We start from the raw sequence: 13,973 nt of genomic DNA on the forward strand, positions 1-13,973 counted from the left end.
GCTGCTGTCTTTGTAATCGATATGTGTCGTATTTTATCGACGCTACTCGATAACTTTGACGCTGCACTTTGAATGCCAGACTAGTGTGAAGAAGAAGCATTCGCAATTGGCGCATCTCTAATGCCGTGTTTATTTTGAGGAACAGCAACCGCACATATTACTAAAAAAAAAAATAAAATAAAAGTGCTGTAAAGCGAAATTTGATTGAGTTGACGAGATTTTTAACAACAAACTAAACATGGAACGGCCACAGAAAATGCCCAAGGTGGCAAAGGTATGTGGTTTAATTTACCGGAAGCATCGCATCTCAACGAAAAACGTTTTGCTTTCAGGTGAAAAACAAAGCGCCAGCCGAGGTGCAAATCACCGCGGAGCAGCTGTTGCGCGAGGCGAAAGAGCGTGATCTGGAGATATTGCCGCCGCCGCCCAAACAGAAAATCTCAGATCCCGCCGAATTGGCCGATTACCAGCAACGGAAACGTAAAACGTTTGAGGATAACTTACGCAAAAATCGCATGGTGGTCAGCCACTGGATCAAGTACGCACAATGGGAGGAGCAGCAGCAGGAGATACAGCGTGCACGCTCCATATGGGAGCGGGCGCTGGACAACGAGCATCGGAATGTAACGCTCTGGCTGAAATATGCCGAAATGGAGATGAAGAACAAACAGGTGAATCATGCACGAAATCTATGGGATCGTGCTGTCACCATAATGCCACGCGTCAATCAATTCTGGTACAAGTACACCTACATGGAGGAGATGCTCGAGAATGTGGCCGGTGCTCGGCAAGTCTTCGAGCGCTGGATGGAATGGCAGCCGGAGGAGCAGGCATGGCAGACGTACGTGAATTTTGAGCTGCGCTACAAGGAAATCGATCGTGCCCGCGAGGTCTACGAACGGTTCGTCTACGTCCACCCCGATGTTAAGAACTGGATCAAGTTTGCGCGCTTCGAGGAGACGCATGGATTCATACACGGTGCTCGGCGTGTCTTTGAGCGTGCGGTTGAATTCTTTGGCGATGAATACATCGAGGAGCGTCTGTTCATTGCCTTTGCCCGCTTCGAGGAGGGCCAGAAGGAGCATGAGCGCGCGCGCATTATCTATAAATATGCACTGGATCATCTGCCCAAGGATCGCACGCCCGAGCTGTTCAAGGCCTATACCATACACGAGAAAAAGTATGGCGATCGGGCGGGCATCGAGGATGTGATTGTGTCCAAGCGCAAGCATCAATACGAACAGGAGGTGGCCGCCAATCCGACCAACTACGATGCCTGGTTTGATTATCTACGCCTAATCGAGGCCGAGGGCGACAAGGAGCAGATACGTGAGACCTACGAGCGCGCCATTGCAAATGTGCCGCCGGCCAAAGAGAAGAACTATTGGCGTCGCTACATCTATATATGGATCAACTATGCTCTGTACGAGGAGCTCGAGGCGGAGGATGTGGGGCGCACACGGGACATCTACAAGACCTGCCTGGAGCTGATACCCCACAAACAGTTTACGTTCAGCAAAGTGTGGCTGCTGTACGCACAGTTCGAGCTGCGCTGCAAGGAGCTGCAGAAGGCGCGCAAATCCCTCGGCATGGCCATTGGCATGTGTCCCAGGGATAAGCTATTTCGCGGCTATATCGATCTGGAGATACAGCTGCGTGAATTTGAGCGCTGTCGTTTGCTATATGAAAAGTTTCTCGAATTTGGGCCCGAGAATTGCGTTACATGGATGAAATTTGCCGAGCTCGAGAACCTGCTGGGCGATACGGAACGTGCACGGGCCATCTTCGAGCTGGCCGTGCAGCAGCCGCGCTTGGATATGCCCGAGCTACTGTGGAAGGCGTACATTGACTTTGAGGTCGCCCTGGGCGAAACAGAGCTAGCCCGGCAGCTATACGAGCGGCTGCTGGAGCGCACGCAGCATGTCAAGGTCTGGATATCGTTTGCCAAATTCGAGATGGGCGTCAGTCATGGCCAGGGCAGAGATGTCGAAGCGGATGCGGATGCCGACATGAGCATATGCCTGGCACGTCGCGTATACGAGCGTGCCAATGATATGCTGCGACAGCTAAACGACAAGGAGTCGCGTGTCCTGCTCCTGGAGGCGTGGCGCGACTTTGAGCGCAATGTGAACGATGCGCAGTTCCTGCAAAAGGTGCTCGACAAGATGCCGCGTCGCATCAAGCGGCGACAGAAGATCGTCTCCGATGACGGCGTCGAGGAGGGCTGGGAGGAGATCTTCGATTATGTATTCCCCGAGGATGAGATGGCGCGACCAAATCTCAAGCTCCTGGCCGCCGCCAAAATGTGGAAGAAGCAAAAGGACAACGACATGGACACCGAGCCAGCGGCAGCAGCAGCAGCTCCAGCCGAATATATGAAACCACCTCCAGCTCCAGTTGATGCATAGAAAGGCAACCACCCTGCCCCGCTTCCTACCCCTGCAAGCTCTTACACTTTAAAATAAACATTTGAATGGAATTTGTGTGCAGTGCTTTTTTTTTATTCTATTTCTGATTACATTCTAAACTGTGTGCGTTTCGAGTGGCTCCTCCTAAGGATTTCTATGTACTATAATTATATATACATATATATATATATATGTCTGTCCTGATCGACCAACTGAAGATCTCGGCACAGTTCAAGCCGTCAGAGCTGGTCAACTGACTTTTGTATTGTAGTTTATGTGATCTAAGTGCAGGCTAAGGCGAACGAATCATTTGTGGCGCGTTTCACACTTTTCGCTAAATCCACGCTCTTGGGTGGAAACTGAAAATCTCGGCACAGTTCAAGCCGTCAGAGCTGCACAACTGACATTTGTATTGTAGTTTATGTGATCTAAGTGCAGGCTGAGGCGAACGAATCATTTGTGGCGCGTTTCACACTTTTCGCTTAATCCACGCTCTTGGGTGGAAACTGAAAATCTCGGCACAGTTCAAGTCGCCAGAGCTGGTCAACTGACTTTTGTATTGTAGTTTATGTGATCTAAGTGCAGGCTAAGGCGAACGAATCATTTGTGGCGCGTTTCACACTTTTCGCTTAATCCACGCTCTTGGGTGGAAACTGAAAATCTCGGCACAGTTCAAGTCGCCAGAGCTGGTCAACTGACTTTTGTATTGTAGTTTATGTGATCAAAGTGCAGGCTAAGGCGAACGAATCATTTGAGGCGCGTTTCACACTTTTCGCTAAATCCACGCTCTTGGGTGGAAAACGCGAAGCTGAAATTTTAGATTTATTTTTGTGCATTTTATTCGATCGATCTATCTAAATTATATTTAAAAACTCACGAAGGGGAAACAGAGAATTTTCGAAAAACGCATTAGCATAGATTATTATTTTGTGCTGAGTCGATGTATTCTAGAGCAATAGATCTGCGATGGTCTTTAATCTTAGAAGGTTTATATATAAATACAGTACAGTATATATCCATATATATATAGCTTTAATTATGTATGTCTACAGGAGTAGGGAATGCTATATATATATCTATATTACGTGCGGACTTTACTGAAATATCTAGTTGCTCGGCTATAACTTTATCTATAAGTCCATCTAAAAATCGGATTATGCTAGGATCTATCTGGCTTGCTAGGCATGATTTTATTTATAATTGGGCTATAAAAGTATGAGGTTTGCCAGGATCTTAATTTTCCTAGAGATAACTTTATCTCTCTCTATATATATATGTATATATACGTAGATAGTTCTTGGATATCGACACAATAAGCCCCTAAGCGAACATAGTTTTCTAGGAATACGTATGCAATTTATATATGTATATAATTATGTTCGCAGAGATCTTAAGTTTTCTGAGCTGGGTATATATTAAGCTGAGATCCTGCACACATCATACTTATATATCTAATACTCTAAGGGATCTTTCGCTTTTTACGGGGATTACCTCAGGTCTGTCTGTGCTGAATTACATGCTCCAAAAGGCATTGGTTCGCAGGGATCTAGAGTTAAGTGGGGATTACCATAGTTACGTTGGATGAGCCAGCTCCTTGGCTTACTTGGCTTTCAGCAGCAGTGTGAAGACGGACCAGGTGGACCTAACGACCTGGAAGTAAATCCTTATGGATGAACAGAGTTGACATGTGTGTGTGTGGTGCTTACCTGAACGAATGTCTTGAGGGTGACGGCTATGTGGCCGCCGGCAAAGATGCAGAACGTCTGCTGGCTGATCATCAGGGTGATGATCAGGTTGCGTCTGAACTGCGGCGTCTGATCCACCCAGTTGCAGGCATAGAAGGCATCGCAGAGCTTCTCGCTCTGCCCGCGCATGCGATCCCCAAAATAGCAGATGATGAACACCTCCAGGGTGACGGCGACGAAGAACACCATGGACAGCAGCATGGCGGACAGATCATTCGAGTCCGTCACGTAAAGGAAATGCATGCCGACGGTGCACTGAACGGCGGCGGAGCAGAGGAACTGCGCCAGGCAGGCAATCGATATGATCTGCTGGATGATCGCGTGCAGCTTGATAATGTTGATGTAGTCATCGATGCAGCTGCACAGCTCCACATGGGCGGCACGGCGCCAGCGCTGATGGCGATTGGAGGACGAGCGTGGACTCCATGCCGGATAGCCGATGCGGCGGACGCGCAGCTCCAGGGCGCGCATGTGGCCGGTGAGTATGCACAGATAGGCCGGCGGATAGGAGTCATTGGCGCAGTCCTGCACTGCCTGGACAATCAAGCCGAACAGCTGGTAGCCGCATAGGCACAAATATGCCGCATCCGAGTGCTGCCAATCGATGCCGAACCAGGCGGGATAAAGTAGAGTCCGTTCCCGGCTGATTGTCACACGGAGACAGCTGAGCGCGGTGCCAAAGACAAAGATGCCGGCGAATATGCGAAAGCTGTTCCGTGCCATATTGACGGCCAGCCGAAGGGCCAGCAGCTCCTCGGGATTCTGTACACCAATTGCCCGCCTGTCCAGCTGGTGCAGCAGCCGCCGGATTTCGGCCAGCTGCCGGCGCACCAGAAACACGTTAATGAACTTGAAATTGGCCGCAATGTCCGTTATGGTAATGGTCAGATTCTCGCACAGCTCCTGCAGGCTGTGCGTAAAGAACAGCTTCGCCAGCAGCGTCAGCGGAAACAGCAGCGTGACCAGCACATTGATCAGAATGGCGCGCAGCAGATGCAACGGCCGGGACATGCCCACCGGCTGGATCAGGCCGGTCAGCTCCCAGACCCGCCAATGATAACGCACAGCATCGTGCGTGTCCAGCTGCCAATTCTCTTTCCCCCCATCCCCAACCGCATCCCCATCCCCAGTCGCTCTGCTCGCCATTTCCGCATCCGTTTCGATAAGATTTGGCGCTTCCATCGTTGTCTTCCCAGCTATTTGGCCACTTGCTGCCTGGCACACTGGCATTTATAGCCTTCCAGCTCGAGTTGTCCAGCTGTCCGACTGTCCGACAATTACGGCTACCATTATAGACCATTATATAGCCAAAAGTTCGTAACATTGAAAACAACCCAATCAAAACTGCATTAAAAGTTTGCTGTTTATTTTCTGTTTTGCATTTTATTTCGAAAAGTTGATCAACTATCCTGAAGAAGGGGGAGGGGGGGGGTGGGGTATATTTAAATCAGTCATTCAATCAATCAATCAATCAATCAGTCATTCAATGGAAGGAAACTAACTAAACGGCGGGTTTTAGCGGCAGGATTTTAAACTGTCCTCGAGACAATTGCATTTAATTCGTCAGAGACAATTCTCATGATATGATACAAATGCGTGTGTGTATGTGTGTGTTTGAGTGTGTGTGTAGAACATTTTATTGGCCACGTTTTCATTGATGGCAATTGGCGTGAAGCGTGAGAGAGACCGGAAATGGACGTCAGGGCGAAAGGGAGTCAGGGAAAAGTTTCTGGCCAAACAAAAATCAACTCAAATAACAAACATATGGAAAACCATAAAAAGAGGGAAAAGAATATTCCAAGCTAACCTTGAAAGCAATTTAAATAATACGTAACCTAAAATATATATATCGAAAATTCGAATTCGAATATTTCTCCCGAATAACAAAAGTCCTCCATTAAATGTCGACGAGCTTGAAAGAAACTCAATTATTGACCGATCGTAGCTATATATTAAAAGGGAAGTCAACTTCTCGACTTGGCAGTTGATTTAGATCAGGCTTAAATATATACATACATATATATATATATATATATAAGTTCATAAGTTTGTCTGAGATTGTGGATTATCGGATTTGAGAACCAGCAGCAAAGAGTTCGCTGGTTCAATTTATCAATCGTTAGGCTGCTTTTCCACGTACTTAACTAGATATTCATATATGTATACTTAAAATTACATTTTTCTCTCTTATTACTTATGCCCATTGTACGGAAAATATTGCAAGTTCTATATATTTTCTTAAACAAGATGCGGGCTAAATTTGATCCCTACCCAAATTGTGGCGTCTACCAAATATGGTCAGATAAAGGCAACATTATTAATTATAAACTTTGGAATACCTGATTTATAGGATTTGTTTTTAACGAGAATCTGGCCCAATTGAAACTCCGTCTAAGAACATGAATCTTAAAAACTATCAACCGAAACGTATCAATCAAAATACATTGAAAATTTCGATAAGATAAAGTTTTTGCTACTCAAAACCTAAAAAATGCCTATTAACTATTTTCTTGCGGCTTGAGCAATGTGATTGTTTTGTTTTTTTTATTTTCTTTCGTGACATTCGTCGTGTCTGTTCATAATTGTGCCCATCTCTAAGTTATTGTAACGGTAGCTAAGTAAATAAGTAGAATATGCATGTGTGTATAATTGTGTACATGTATATGTTGTTCTTTGTATATTTTGTATACATAGTTGAATACATATGTGACTATGTATATGTATGTATGTAAGTGTTAGTATCTTTTCAATAGCATTCACTTAATCTTAAGAGGCGTTAGTATGTATGAATAGATGCATATATATATTTGTGTGTAAATATATATATACATATGTATTTATATAGGTATTTACATAGAATATTCTATTAGTTGGGTTAGAGTATAAAGCTATGCTGTGTGTGTGTGTGTGTGTGTGTGTGTGTGTGTGTGTGGGAAGCGGATGTTTTGATTAAGGGAGAAAAAACACAAAAACAAATCGTTGATGCACACAATAGACAATATGTTTTTTTTTTTTGTTTGTTTTCATTCGTTTTTAAACGCAATCTTAACTTGTAATTTTTAAGAATTAATTTAAAAATACAATTAAGCAAAAATGTAACTGTTAGCAACTAAATTGCTTACAAAGTGTAATTCATTAAACAAGACAAGAAACATTTAAATATTATATGTTTATCTTTTAAAGCTTTTCCCAGTTGTTTTTTTTTTCCGGTTTCGATTTGATTTTGTACAAATACAAAAAAAGAAAACAATTGGGAAAAGCAATTGAAAGCTAAGTGGAAATATTAACTAGTTTACAATCGGGCACTGCAAATAATTTATTATAAATATTTTAAATAACTTATTTTTTGTTTGTTTTGATTTCTGTTTTTAACTTAACATTTAACAATTACAATGCGTTACGTTACGTTACGTTACGGTGCATTACATTACGTTACGTTACGTTCGTTACAATCAACAAATATTGAAGTTGAGTTGGCGCCAAAAGCGATAATTTCAATTTGTTGTTGCACAATTGAATGCAATTTACAGCTATTCGAATTCTATAGTTGATATTATATTGTTATCTTTTTATTGGAATTTGTTGATTTGCATTTGCATTTCGTTTATTGAATTAAGCTCAGTTCTCGGTCGCCAAATGAAAATTGCAACACAAAACTGATGTAGAAAATGATTATTATTTTTTTGTTTAGTTTAGTTGATTGTTGTTAAACTATTTGTTTCCGTTTTTTAGTATTTTCACGGCTTAGCTTGTTTTGTTTTGTTTTGTTTTGTTTTTTTTTAGGAAGGGACTTGAGCTGATTTTCAAGGCAAAAGGAAAGTTAATTATAATGAACAATTAAATTAATTGATATTTTGCTTATTAGTTGTCATTAGTTGCCTGCTTGACCCGGCTCTTGCTGTATTGCATTTAATTCGGTTTGACTTTGATTTTGGTTTTGGTTTTGGCTTTTGTTTGGACTTGTTGGAATTGTTGCATCTTTTGTAATTCCGACCTTAGCGGCGGCGTTCTGATTTGAATTTGCATTTTTCTCTTTGTCTTTGTCTTTGGCATCCTGCAAAAGAATAATGTATTGATGTATGCCAGCGATATATATATATATATATATTATGTTATATATAACAACAAAAACAATTGCCTAATTTAACTAATTGTCTTAACGAACATTTGCAAACTGCGACTCAAAGCAAACTTGTTGTGCCTGATTATGTTTCGAGTGTGTGTAGGTGTATGGTAGGGTATGTGTGCGTGTGTGTGTGTATGTAATGTATCTTGGAGTGAACAAAGATTCATAGATATCCATAAGTGCATTTGATAAGGAGCAGCTCGTCTCGCGTCCCGCTATAATAAAGTTGCCTGCTTGGTTGATTGAGGGTATGTTGAGGAATTGAAGGAGGAACACATTAATGTTATTTGCTTGGCACAAATGGGGGCTTACCTTGGCCATCACCGTGGCGGCCTCCTGTTTTAGATACGATACGCGCGCCGTTTCGTACAATGAAACAAATTTGTCGCGCTGCACCTTGAACTGGGCGAACAGTTTGTCATCTTTGTTGCCCTTCAGGCGATTCTCGATGTCCAGCTTGGCGTCGTGCACGGCACGTATTTCATCATTGACCCAGGGCTTGTCAATGGGATACTGATTGACCAGATTTTTGAGCGTCTTGATTGTGCTCTTGCCCTTGACCACCTGCTTGATCAGCTTCGGGTTGGGCTTCTTGATTTTGCCACCATTCAGATTGCCGTTCATGTGGCCCATGTTGTACGGTATTGGCACGGGCGGCATGCCGCGCGGTGGCATCCGTGCTCCCATCATATGTGGTGGACCCATCATTGGCGGCGGCAGTGGTGGACCGCCGCGTCCGTTGCGACGCATAAATGGCGGTGGCGGTGGCGGATGCGGTAGTGGACCACCCATCGGTGGCATTGGACAGCGCATCGGCGGCATGGGCGCTTGATAAGGCATTGGCGGATATGGCGGCATTTGACACGGACCACCACGTGGTCCCATCGGTCCGCCGCCTGGACCTATTGGACCCATCATGTGACGACCAACAGCGCCGCCGCCGCCGCCGCCGCCGCCGTTACGATTTACAGGGCCTCCCATCATTTGTACTCTGTTGTATCCGTTACGCTGCGGTCCATTAAAGCGATTCACATTGGGAGCATGGAAACGTTGCTTGGGCTGCGGTTGCCAGCTATTGTCGCCCCCGCCCCCACCTTGCTGCTGCATCTGTGACGCGTAGTGCGAATTGTGCGGATGATGATGATGATGCTGTTGTTGTTGTTGTTGTTGCTGCTGCTGCTGCTGTGACTGTTTGCCTTTAAGCGGTTTACCTTTCATATGCTTCCTTTTGCCGCCATCGGCATGTCCAGAACCAGAGCCGGCATTGCCGGCTGTTGCGGACTGTGTTGTCGGCGAGGATTTGGTCGGTGGTGCTGGCGCCGGTGTATTAAAGTCAATATAGAGCGGATCGCTGGGCATCTGGCAGGATGAGTACATCATATGATTCTGTGTCAGGGCCTGGGGCCGGTAGGGCGGCTTACGGTACGGTGCAATTGCGGCACGTACATTTGAGCGCAATTGCTGCTGCATGACCCGGTTCTGTTGGAAATGATTACCTTTAGCTGCCATTTGGAAAGCAATTTGATTTCTTGCAAACTTGGCGTTTTGCAGTTTTTGCCCTGACGGACTGTTAAAGTAGAAAAAAAAATGAAATTTCTATCACACGCTTAAATATTGCTAGTTCAATTGTAGTTGTACATTTCGTAGGGATGAGCAATAAATTGACAAGCTGTGACTGTCAAAAGTATCGATTCATCAATTAAAGACCAATCGTTAATGCGCGCTCTTATCGAATATAATAGCAAATTTAAAATAAATTAAAACTATCAATAATAGATACACAACAAAATCTAAATAATAATAAAATAAGATATGCTCAAAAAACATTCCACTAAATACTTAAATGCCAGATTTAAAAGGAAAATAGAGTTTGTATAACATCTACTAGAATGAAAAAATTAAAAGATTCTATAATACTTGAACATACAAGAACTATTATATTGTCTATTAAGCAGTTAAGCAATGATCACGGAAATATCATACTAAGCTTATGTTATATAATTCAACTGTGAATTAACGCATAAAACATAATGTATTCGTTAATTAGAATTTAAATTGTGTACACACACATATATATTTAAGTGTGTACACACTGTTTACTGCGCAGGTTCAGAACAGCTGTTTAGCTTAGCTGCCGTGCGGTCTGTGGGCGTCGCAGCTACAGCCTACACACGCCTACAGCTACTGAAAACCAAAGGAACAACTTCGCCTCGCCAGTCGCGAGTCGCGAATCGCAACGTCCAAGAGTAGAGAAAATAAACAAGAAAAAACTTATTAAGAATAGAGCAAACGCCATGTTTCCCTATTTGCGGAGTCAACGCGTCAATTTGCAGCTGCTGCAGGAGCAAGCCTCTCGCGAGCTGGTGCAGCAGCTGGAGGCCATCGAGGGCACCAAGGTCATTGTGTTGGACGAGGCAATGATTGGGCCGCTGGACTTGGTTGTTACACCGGAGCTAATTACGGAGCGCGGCATTATGCTGCGCCCGTTGAAGCCCGAATTGCGTGTACCCAAAGAGATGCGCAACGTCATCTACATTGTGCGGCCACAGGTGTTGGTCATGGATCAGCTGATCGCGCACATGAAGGGCAATGTCCAGCAGGGTCGTCAGTTTCATATCTTCTTTGTTCCCCGGCGCTCCTGCTTGTGCATCAAGCAGCTGGAGAACAAGGAGGTAATTGGCGAATTTAGTCGTTTGGAGGAGCTAACCTGGAACTTTCTACCGCTGGACTCGGACGTGGTCAGCATGGAAATGCCGCATGCGTATCGCGATGTCAGCATCGATGGCAACACCACATCGCTATACCAGTTGGCCATTGGGCTGGTGCAGCTGCAGCGTCTATATGGCCGCATACCGAAGATCTATGGCAAAGGCGTGCTGGCCCAGCAGGTCTGGCATCATGCCAAGCAGCTGGCCATTGACGAGAAGTCGCTCTACAATGGCGACAAGGGCGCAATCGATCAGCTCATCTTGTTGGATCGTGGCATCGATCTGCTCACACCGTTGGCCACACAGCTGACCTACGAGGGCCTCATCGATGAGTTCTTTGGGATACGGCAGAATAAGCTAAAACTGCCGGCTGAGCATTTTCCATCTGATGCAGCAGCCGCTGTCGGCGCCAGCAGCACCGATCCGGCACCCATCCCGGACGAGCGGAAACGCCTTATGGGCGACATTGGGCGACACAAGACCATCATGCTCCATTCTGGCAATCAGCTGTACGCCGAGCTGCGCAACAAGAATTTTAATGAGGTGCGCATTCTGTTGGCCCGCAAGGTGAAGGACATCCAAAGGCAGATGAATGTCAAGGAGCGTTCGGTGGAGGAGATTAGGATCTTTGTGGAAACTATGCAACAGGTATTGAATGAAAAGAATGCAACATCTGAGCATACGGCCATCGCTGGACTCATCGACGAACAGCTGAGCCTTTATTCGTTCAACGATGATCTGGCCGCCGAGCAGGAGTTCATGATCTGTGCGGACATTGACAAGGCCAGCGCCTATATTGAGGATCAGATCGCACGCCGAGCCGAGCTGCGCAATGTATTGCGTCTAATCTGTTTGCAGTGTGCGGCCGCTTCCGGTTTTAAGGAGCCTGTCCTCAGTTATTACAAGCGCGAGCTGGCCCACGTCTACGGGCTGGAGGTGCTGCTCACGATCAGCAATCTGGAGAAAGCCGGCCTCCTACGCATCCGAACCGAGTCGCGTGCATACGCCGTGTTGCGCAAGGTAAGCAGCGAGTAACGAGTAGCGAGTAGCTCACTTTTGATTTGTATTGACTTGTATGCACCTCTCACCCTCTCAGACCCTACATCTCACCGTCGATGACAGCGTCGAGATCAATCCGAAGGACATTAGCTATGTGCACAGCTTCTATGCACCGCTCACCGCACGTCTAGTCGAGCACTCGCTCAAGCCGCTCGGTTGGCAGACTCTCAAGAGCCAGATCAACAATTTGCCAGGTCCCACATTCGAGGATTTTCAGGTGCAATTGATTGGCATCGGTGGTCGTCATGGCGCTGGTGCCACGCCCAACGAGTCATCACTGTTGGACGCCAGACGCGTGGTGCTCGTTTGCTTTGTGGGCGGCTGCACATTTTCGGAAATTGCCGCACTGCGCTTCCTGGCCGAACAGGAGGACAATAATGTGGAATTCGTAATTGCCACCACAAAGATAATCAACAAGCATACATTCCTCGACAGCTTGATGGGCTTCTGAAGGCAGCGCCTGAGCCGCTTGGAGGCACACCGTCTATCCATCGGCTGCGGCTTGACGCGCGGACGTAACGCCTCCATCCCATTGAGGCCATGACCAAAGCATCGCCACCAGCCGAACCAGCAGTGCAGCATTCTCTTTAGATCGGAGCAGCCGCCGCCCAAGCAACCAAATTAGAAAAGTTAATATCTTATCCACAACTACATATATATATGCAGAGTTTATGAATGTTATTTTTCTACACACACACACAAACACACAGACACACACACACACACACAGAACAGAACAGATTTGTAAACCTTTCGAGTATCTTAGAATATGCCTGCATATAATAACCGTTAATGTATTTATGTATACCCATATATATCTTTTATATGTGTACAGTTTGTAAGTGCAAAAGCTTTTGAAATCCTTTATATGTCAACTATATACATATATATGTATGTATATATATATATATATATATGTATATATATGGATATATATATGCGTATGTAGTTGAAAAAACAAAATACAAAGTTTTGAGAAATCCTAAATATCCAAGGCTCAACCTATTGATGTTACGCATGTTTACACACATATACATACATATATATACCTAAAAATATTTATATATACAATTATATCTACATATATATACACGACATGAAAGAATTGTAATTGCAAAATATATTTGCATTGGGGCAGGCAGAAAATTGATCGAACTACATTCCGCGAATCCGAAACTAAGCGCGTACATCTATTCTAATTATTATAAATATATATATACATATATGTATACAACGTATATGAGTACATACATATGTATGTATGTCGATATAGTTTTTGACGGATTATTGTTGGACCTGCATATTGTTGGTGTGAAAAGTGAATGGCTACATATGTACATATGTATGTACATCTATACAGCTACAACTTTATTGAGTTCAATAAAAAAAAAACAAAAACCAAAAAAAAAAACCTTAAATTTTCATATAATATATGCGTATATAGAAACTGAAAGGCATGAGAAATAGATGTGGAGAGAAACTCTAGATATCGACTTCTTTAACTTCTGAAAATATGAATGTGGCAAATGTGTTTTTTTAGTTTTTTTTTTTTTTTTTTTTTGTTTTGTATTGTTTTTTGTTTATTATTACTTGTCCCCAATATTAAGCAGATAGTCGCATATCTAAAGACAACAATTTGTCCTAGTTAGTTAATCGCCAATTTGTGTATTTTGATTTTTTATTTCGTCAGCTTATGCAATGCAATGCAATGTTTATAATATTCTTTAGTGCCCTACACTATATAGTATTGTTATATTAAAAATTCATATATATATGTACATATTTGTTGAGTTTTGTTCTTTTGTTATTTTCTTCATCTCTTTGTTGTATTTTTACTTTATGTTTTATTTTATTGACGTGTATCAATTAAATTGTTATTCGTTTTTCCACTTCAAAAACACAATTTGTTAATAATAATTTAAAAAAA

General features: G+C 43.9%; 4 protein-coding genes across 4 annotated transcripts; 2 read left to right on the forward strand and 2 right to left on the reverse strand.

Annotated features, from left to right (window-relative positions):
• Positions 1-124: 124 nt before the first annotated feature.
• On the forward strand, positions 125-2,479 carry crn (pre-mRNA splicing factor crn). Its single transcript, XM_064690580.1, has 2 exons — positions 125-274; positions 333-2,479. Exons 1-2 carry the CDS (start codon positions 239-241, stop codon positions 2,406-2,408), a joined length of 2,112 nt encoding a protein of 703 aa, XP_064546650.1. The 5' UTR covers positions 125-238; the 3' UTR covers positions 2,409-2,479.
• A 1,528-nt stretch (positions 2,480-4,007) lies between these two features.
• Or2a (Odorant receptor 2a) lies at positions 4,008-9,386 on the reverse strand. Its single transcript, XM_064690530.1, has 3 exons — positions 9,374-9,386; positions 4,115-5,247; positions 4,008-4,058 (listed from the first exon to the last, which is right to left on the reverse strand). Exons 1-3 carry the CDS (start codon positions 9,384-9,386, stop codon positions 4,008-4,010), a joined length of 1,197 nt encoding a protein of 398 aa, XP_064546600.1.
• Positions 7,849-9,917, reverse strand: fs(1)K10 (female sterile (1) K10). Its single transcript, XM_064690528.1, has 2 exons — positions 8,592-9,917; positions 7,849-8,207 (listed from the first exon to the last, which is right to left on the reverse strand). The coding sequence occupies exons 1-2, from the start codon at positions 9,786-9,788 to the stop codon at positions 8,025-8,027; spliced, it is 1,380 nt and encodes a 459-aa protein (XP_064546598.1). The 5' UTR covers positions 9,789-9,917; the 3' UTR covers positions 7,849-8,024.
• A 447-nt stretch (positions 9,918-10,364) lies between these two features.
• car (vacuolar protein sorting-associated protein 33A) lies at positions 10,365-13,423 on the forward strand. Its single transcript, XM_064690527.1, has 2 exons — positions 10,365-12,007; positions 12,084-13,423. The coding sequence occupies exons 1-2, from the start codon at positions 10,574-10,576 to the stop codon at positions 12,495-12,497; spliced, it is 1,848 nt and encodes a 615-aa protein (XP_064546597.1). The 5' UTR covers positions 10,365-10,573; the 3' UTR covers positions 12,498-13,423.
• The last annotated feature ends 550 nt before the right edge of the window (positions 13,424-13,973 follow it).

This window comes from Drosophila montana, unplaced genomic scaffold (assembly GCF_035044405.1).
Source record: "Drosophila montana isolate Dmon_TW-CO22-7 unplaced genomic scaffold, ASM3504440v1 contig_3274_1, whole genome shotgun sequence".
In the NCBI taxonomy this organism is placed as follows: Eukaryota; Metazoa; Arthropoda; class Insecta; order Diptera; family Drosophilidae; genus Drosophila; species Drosophila montana.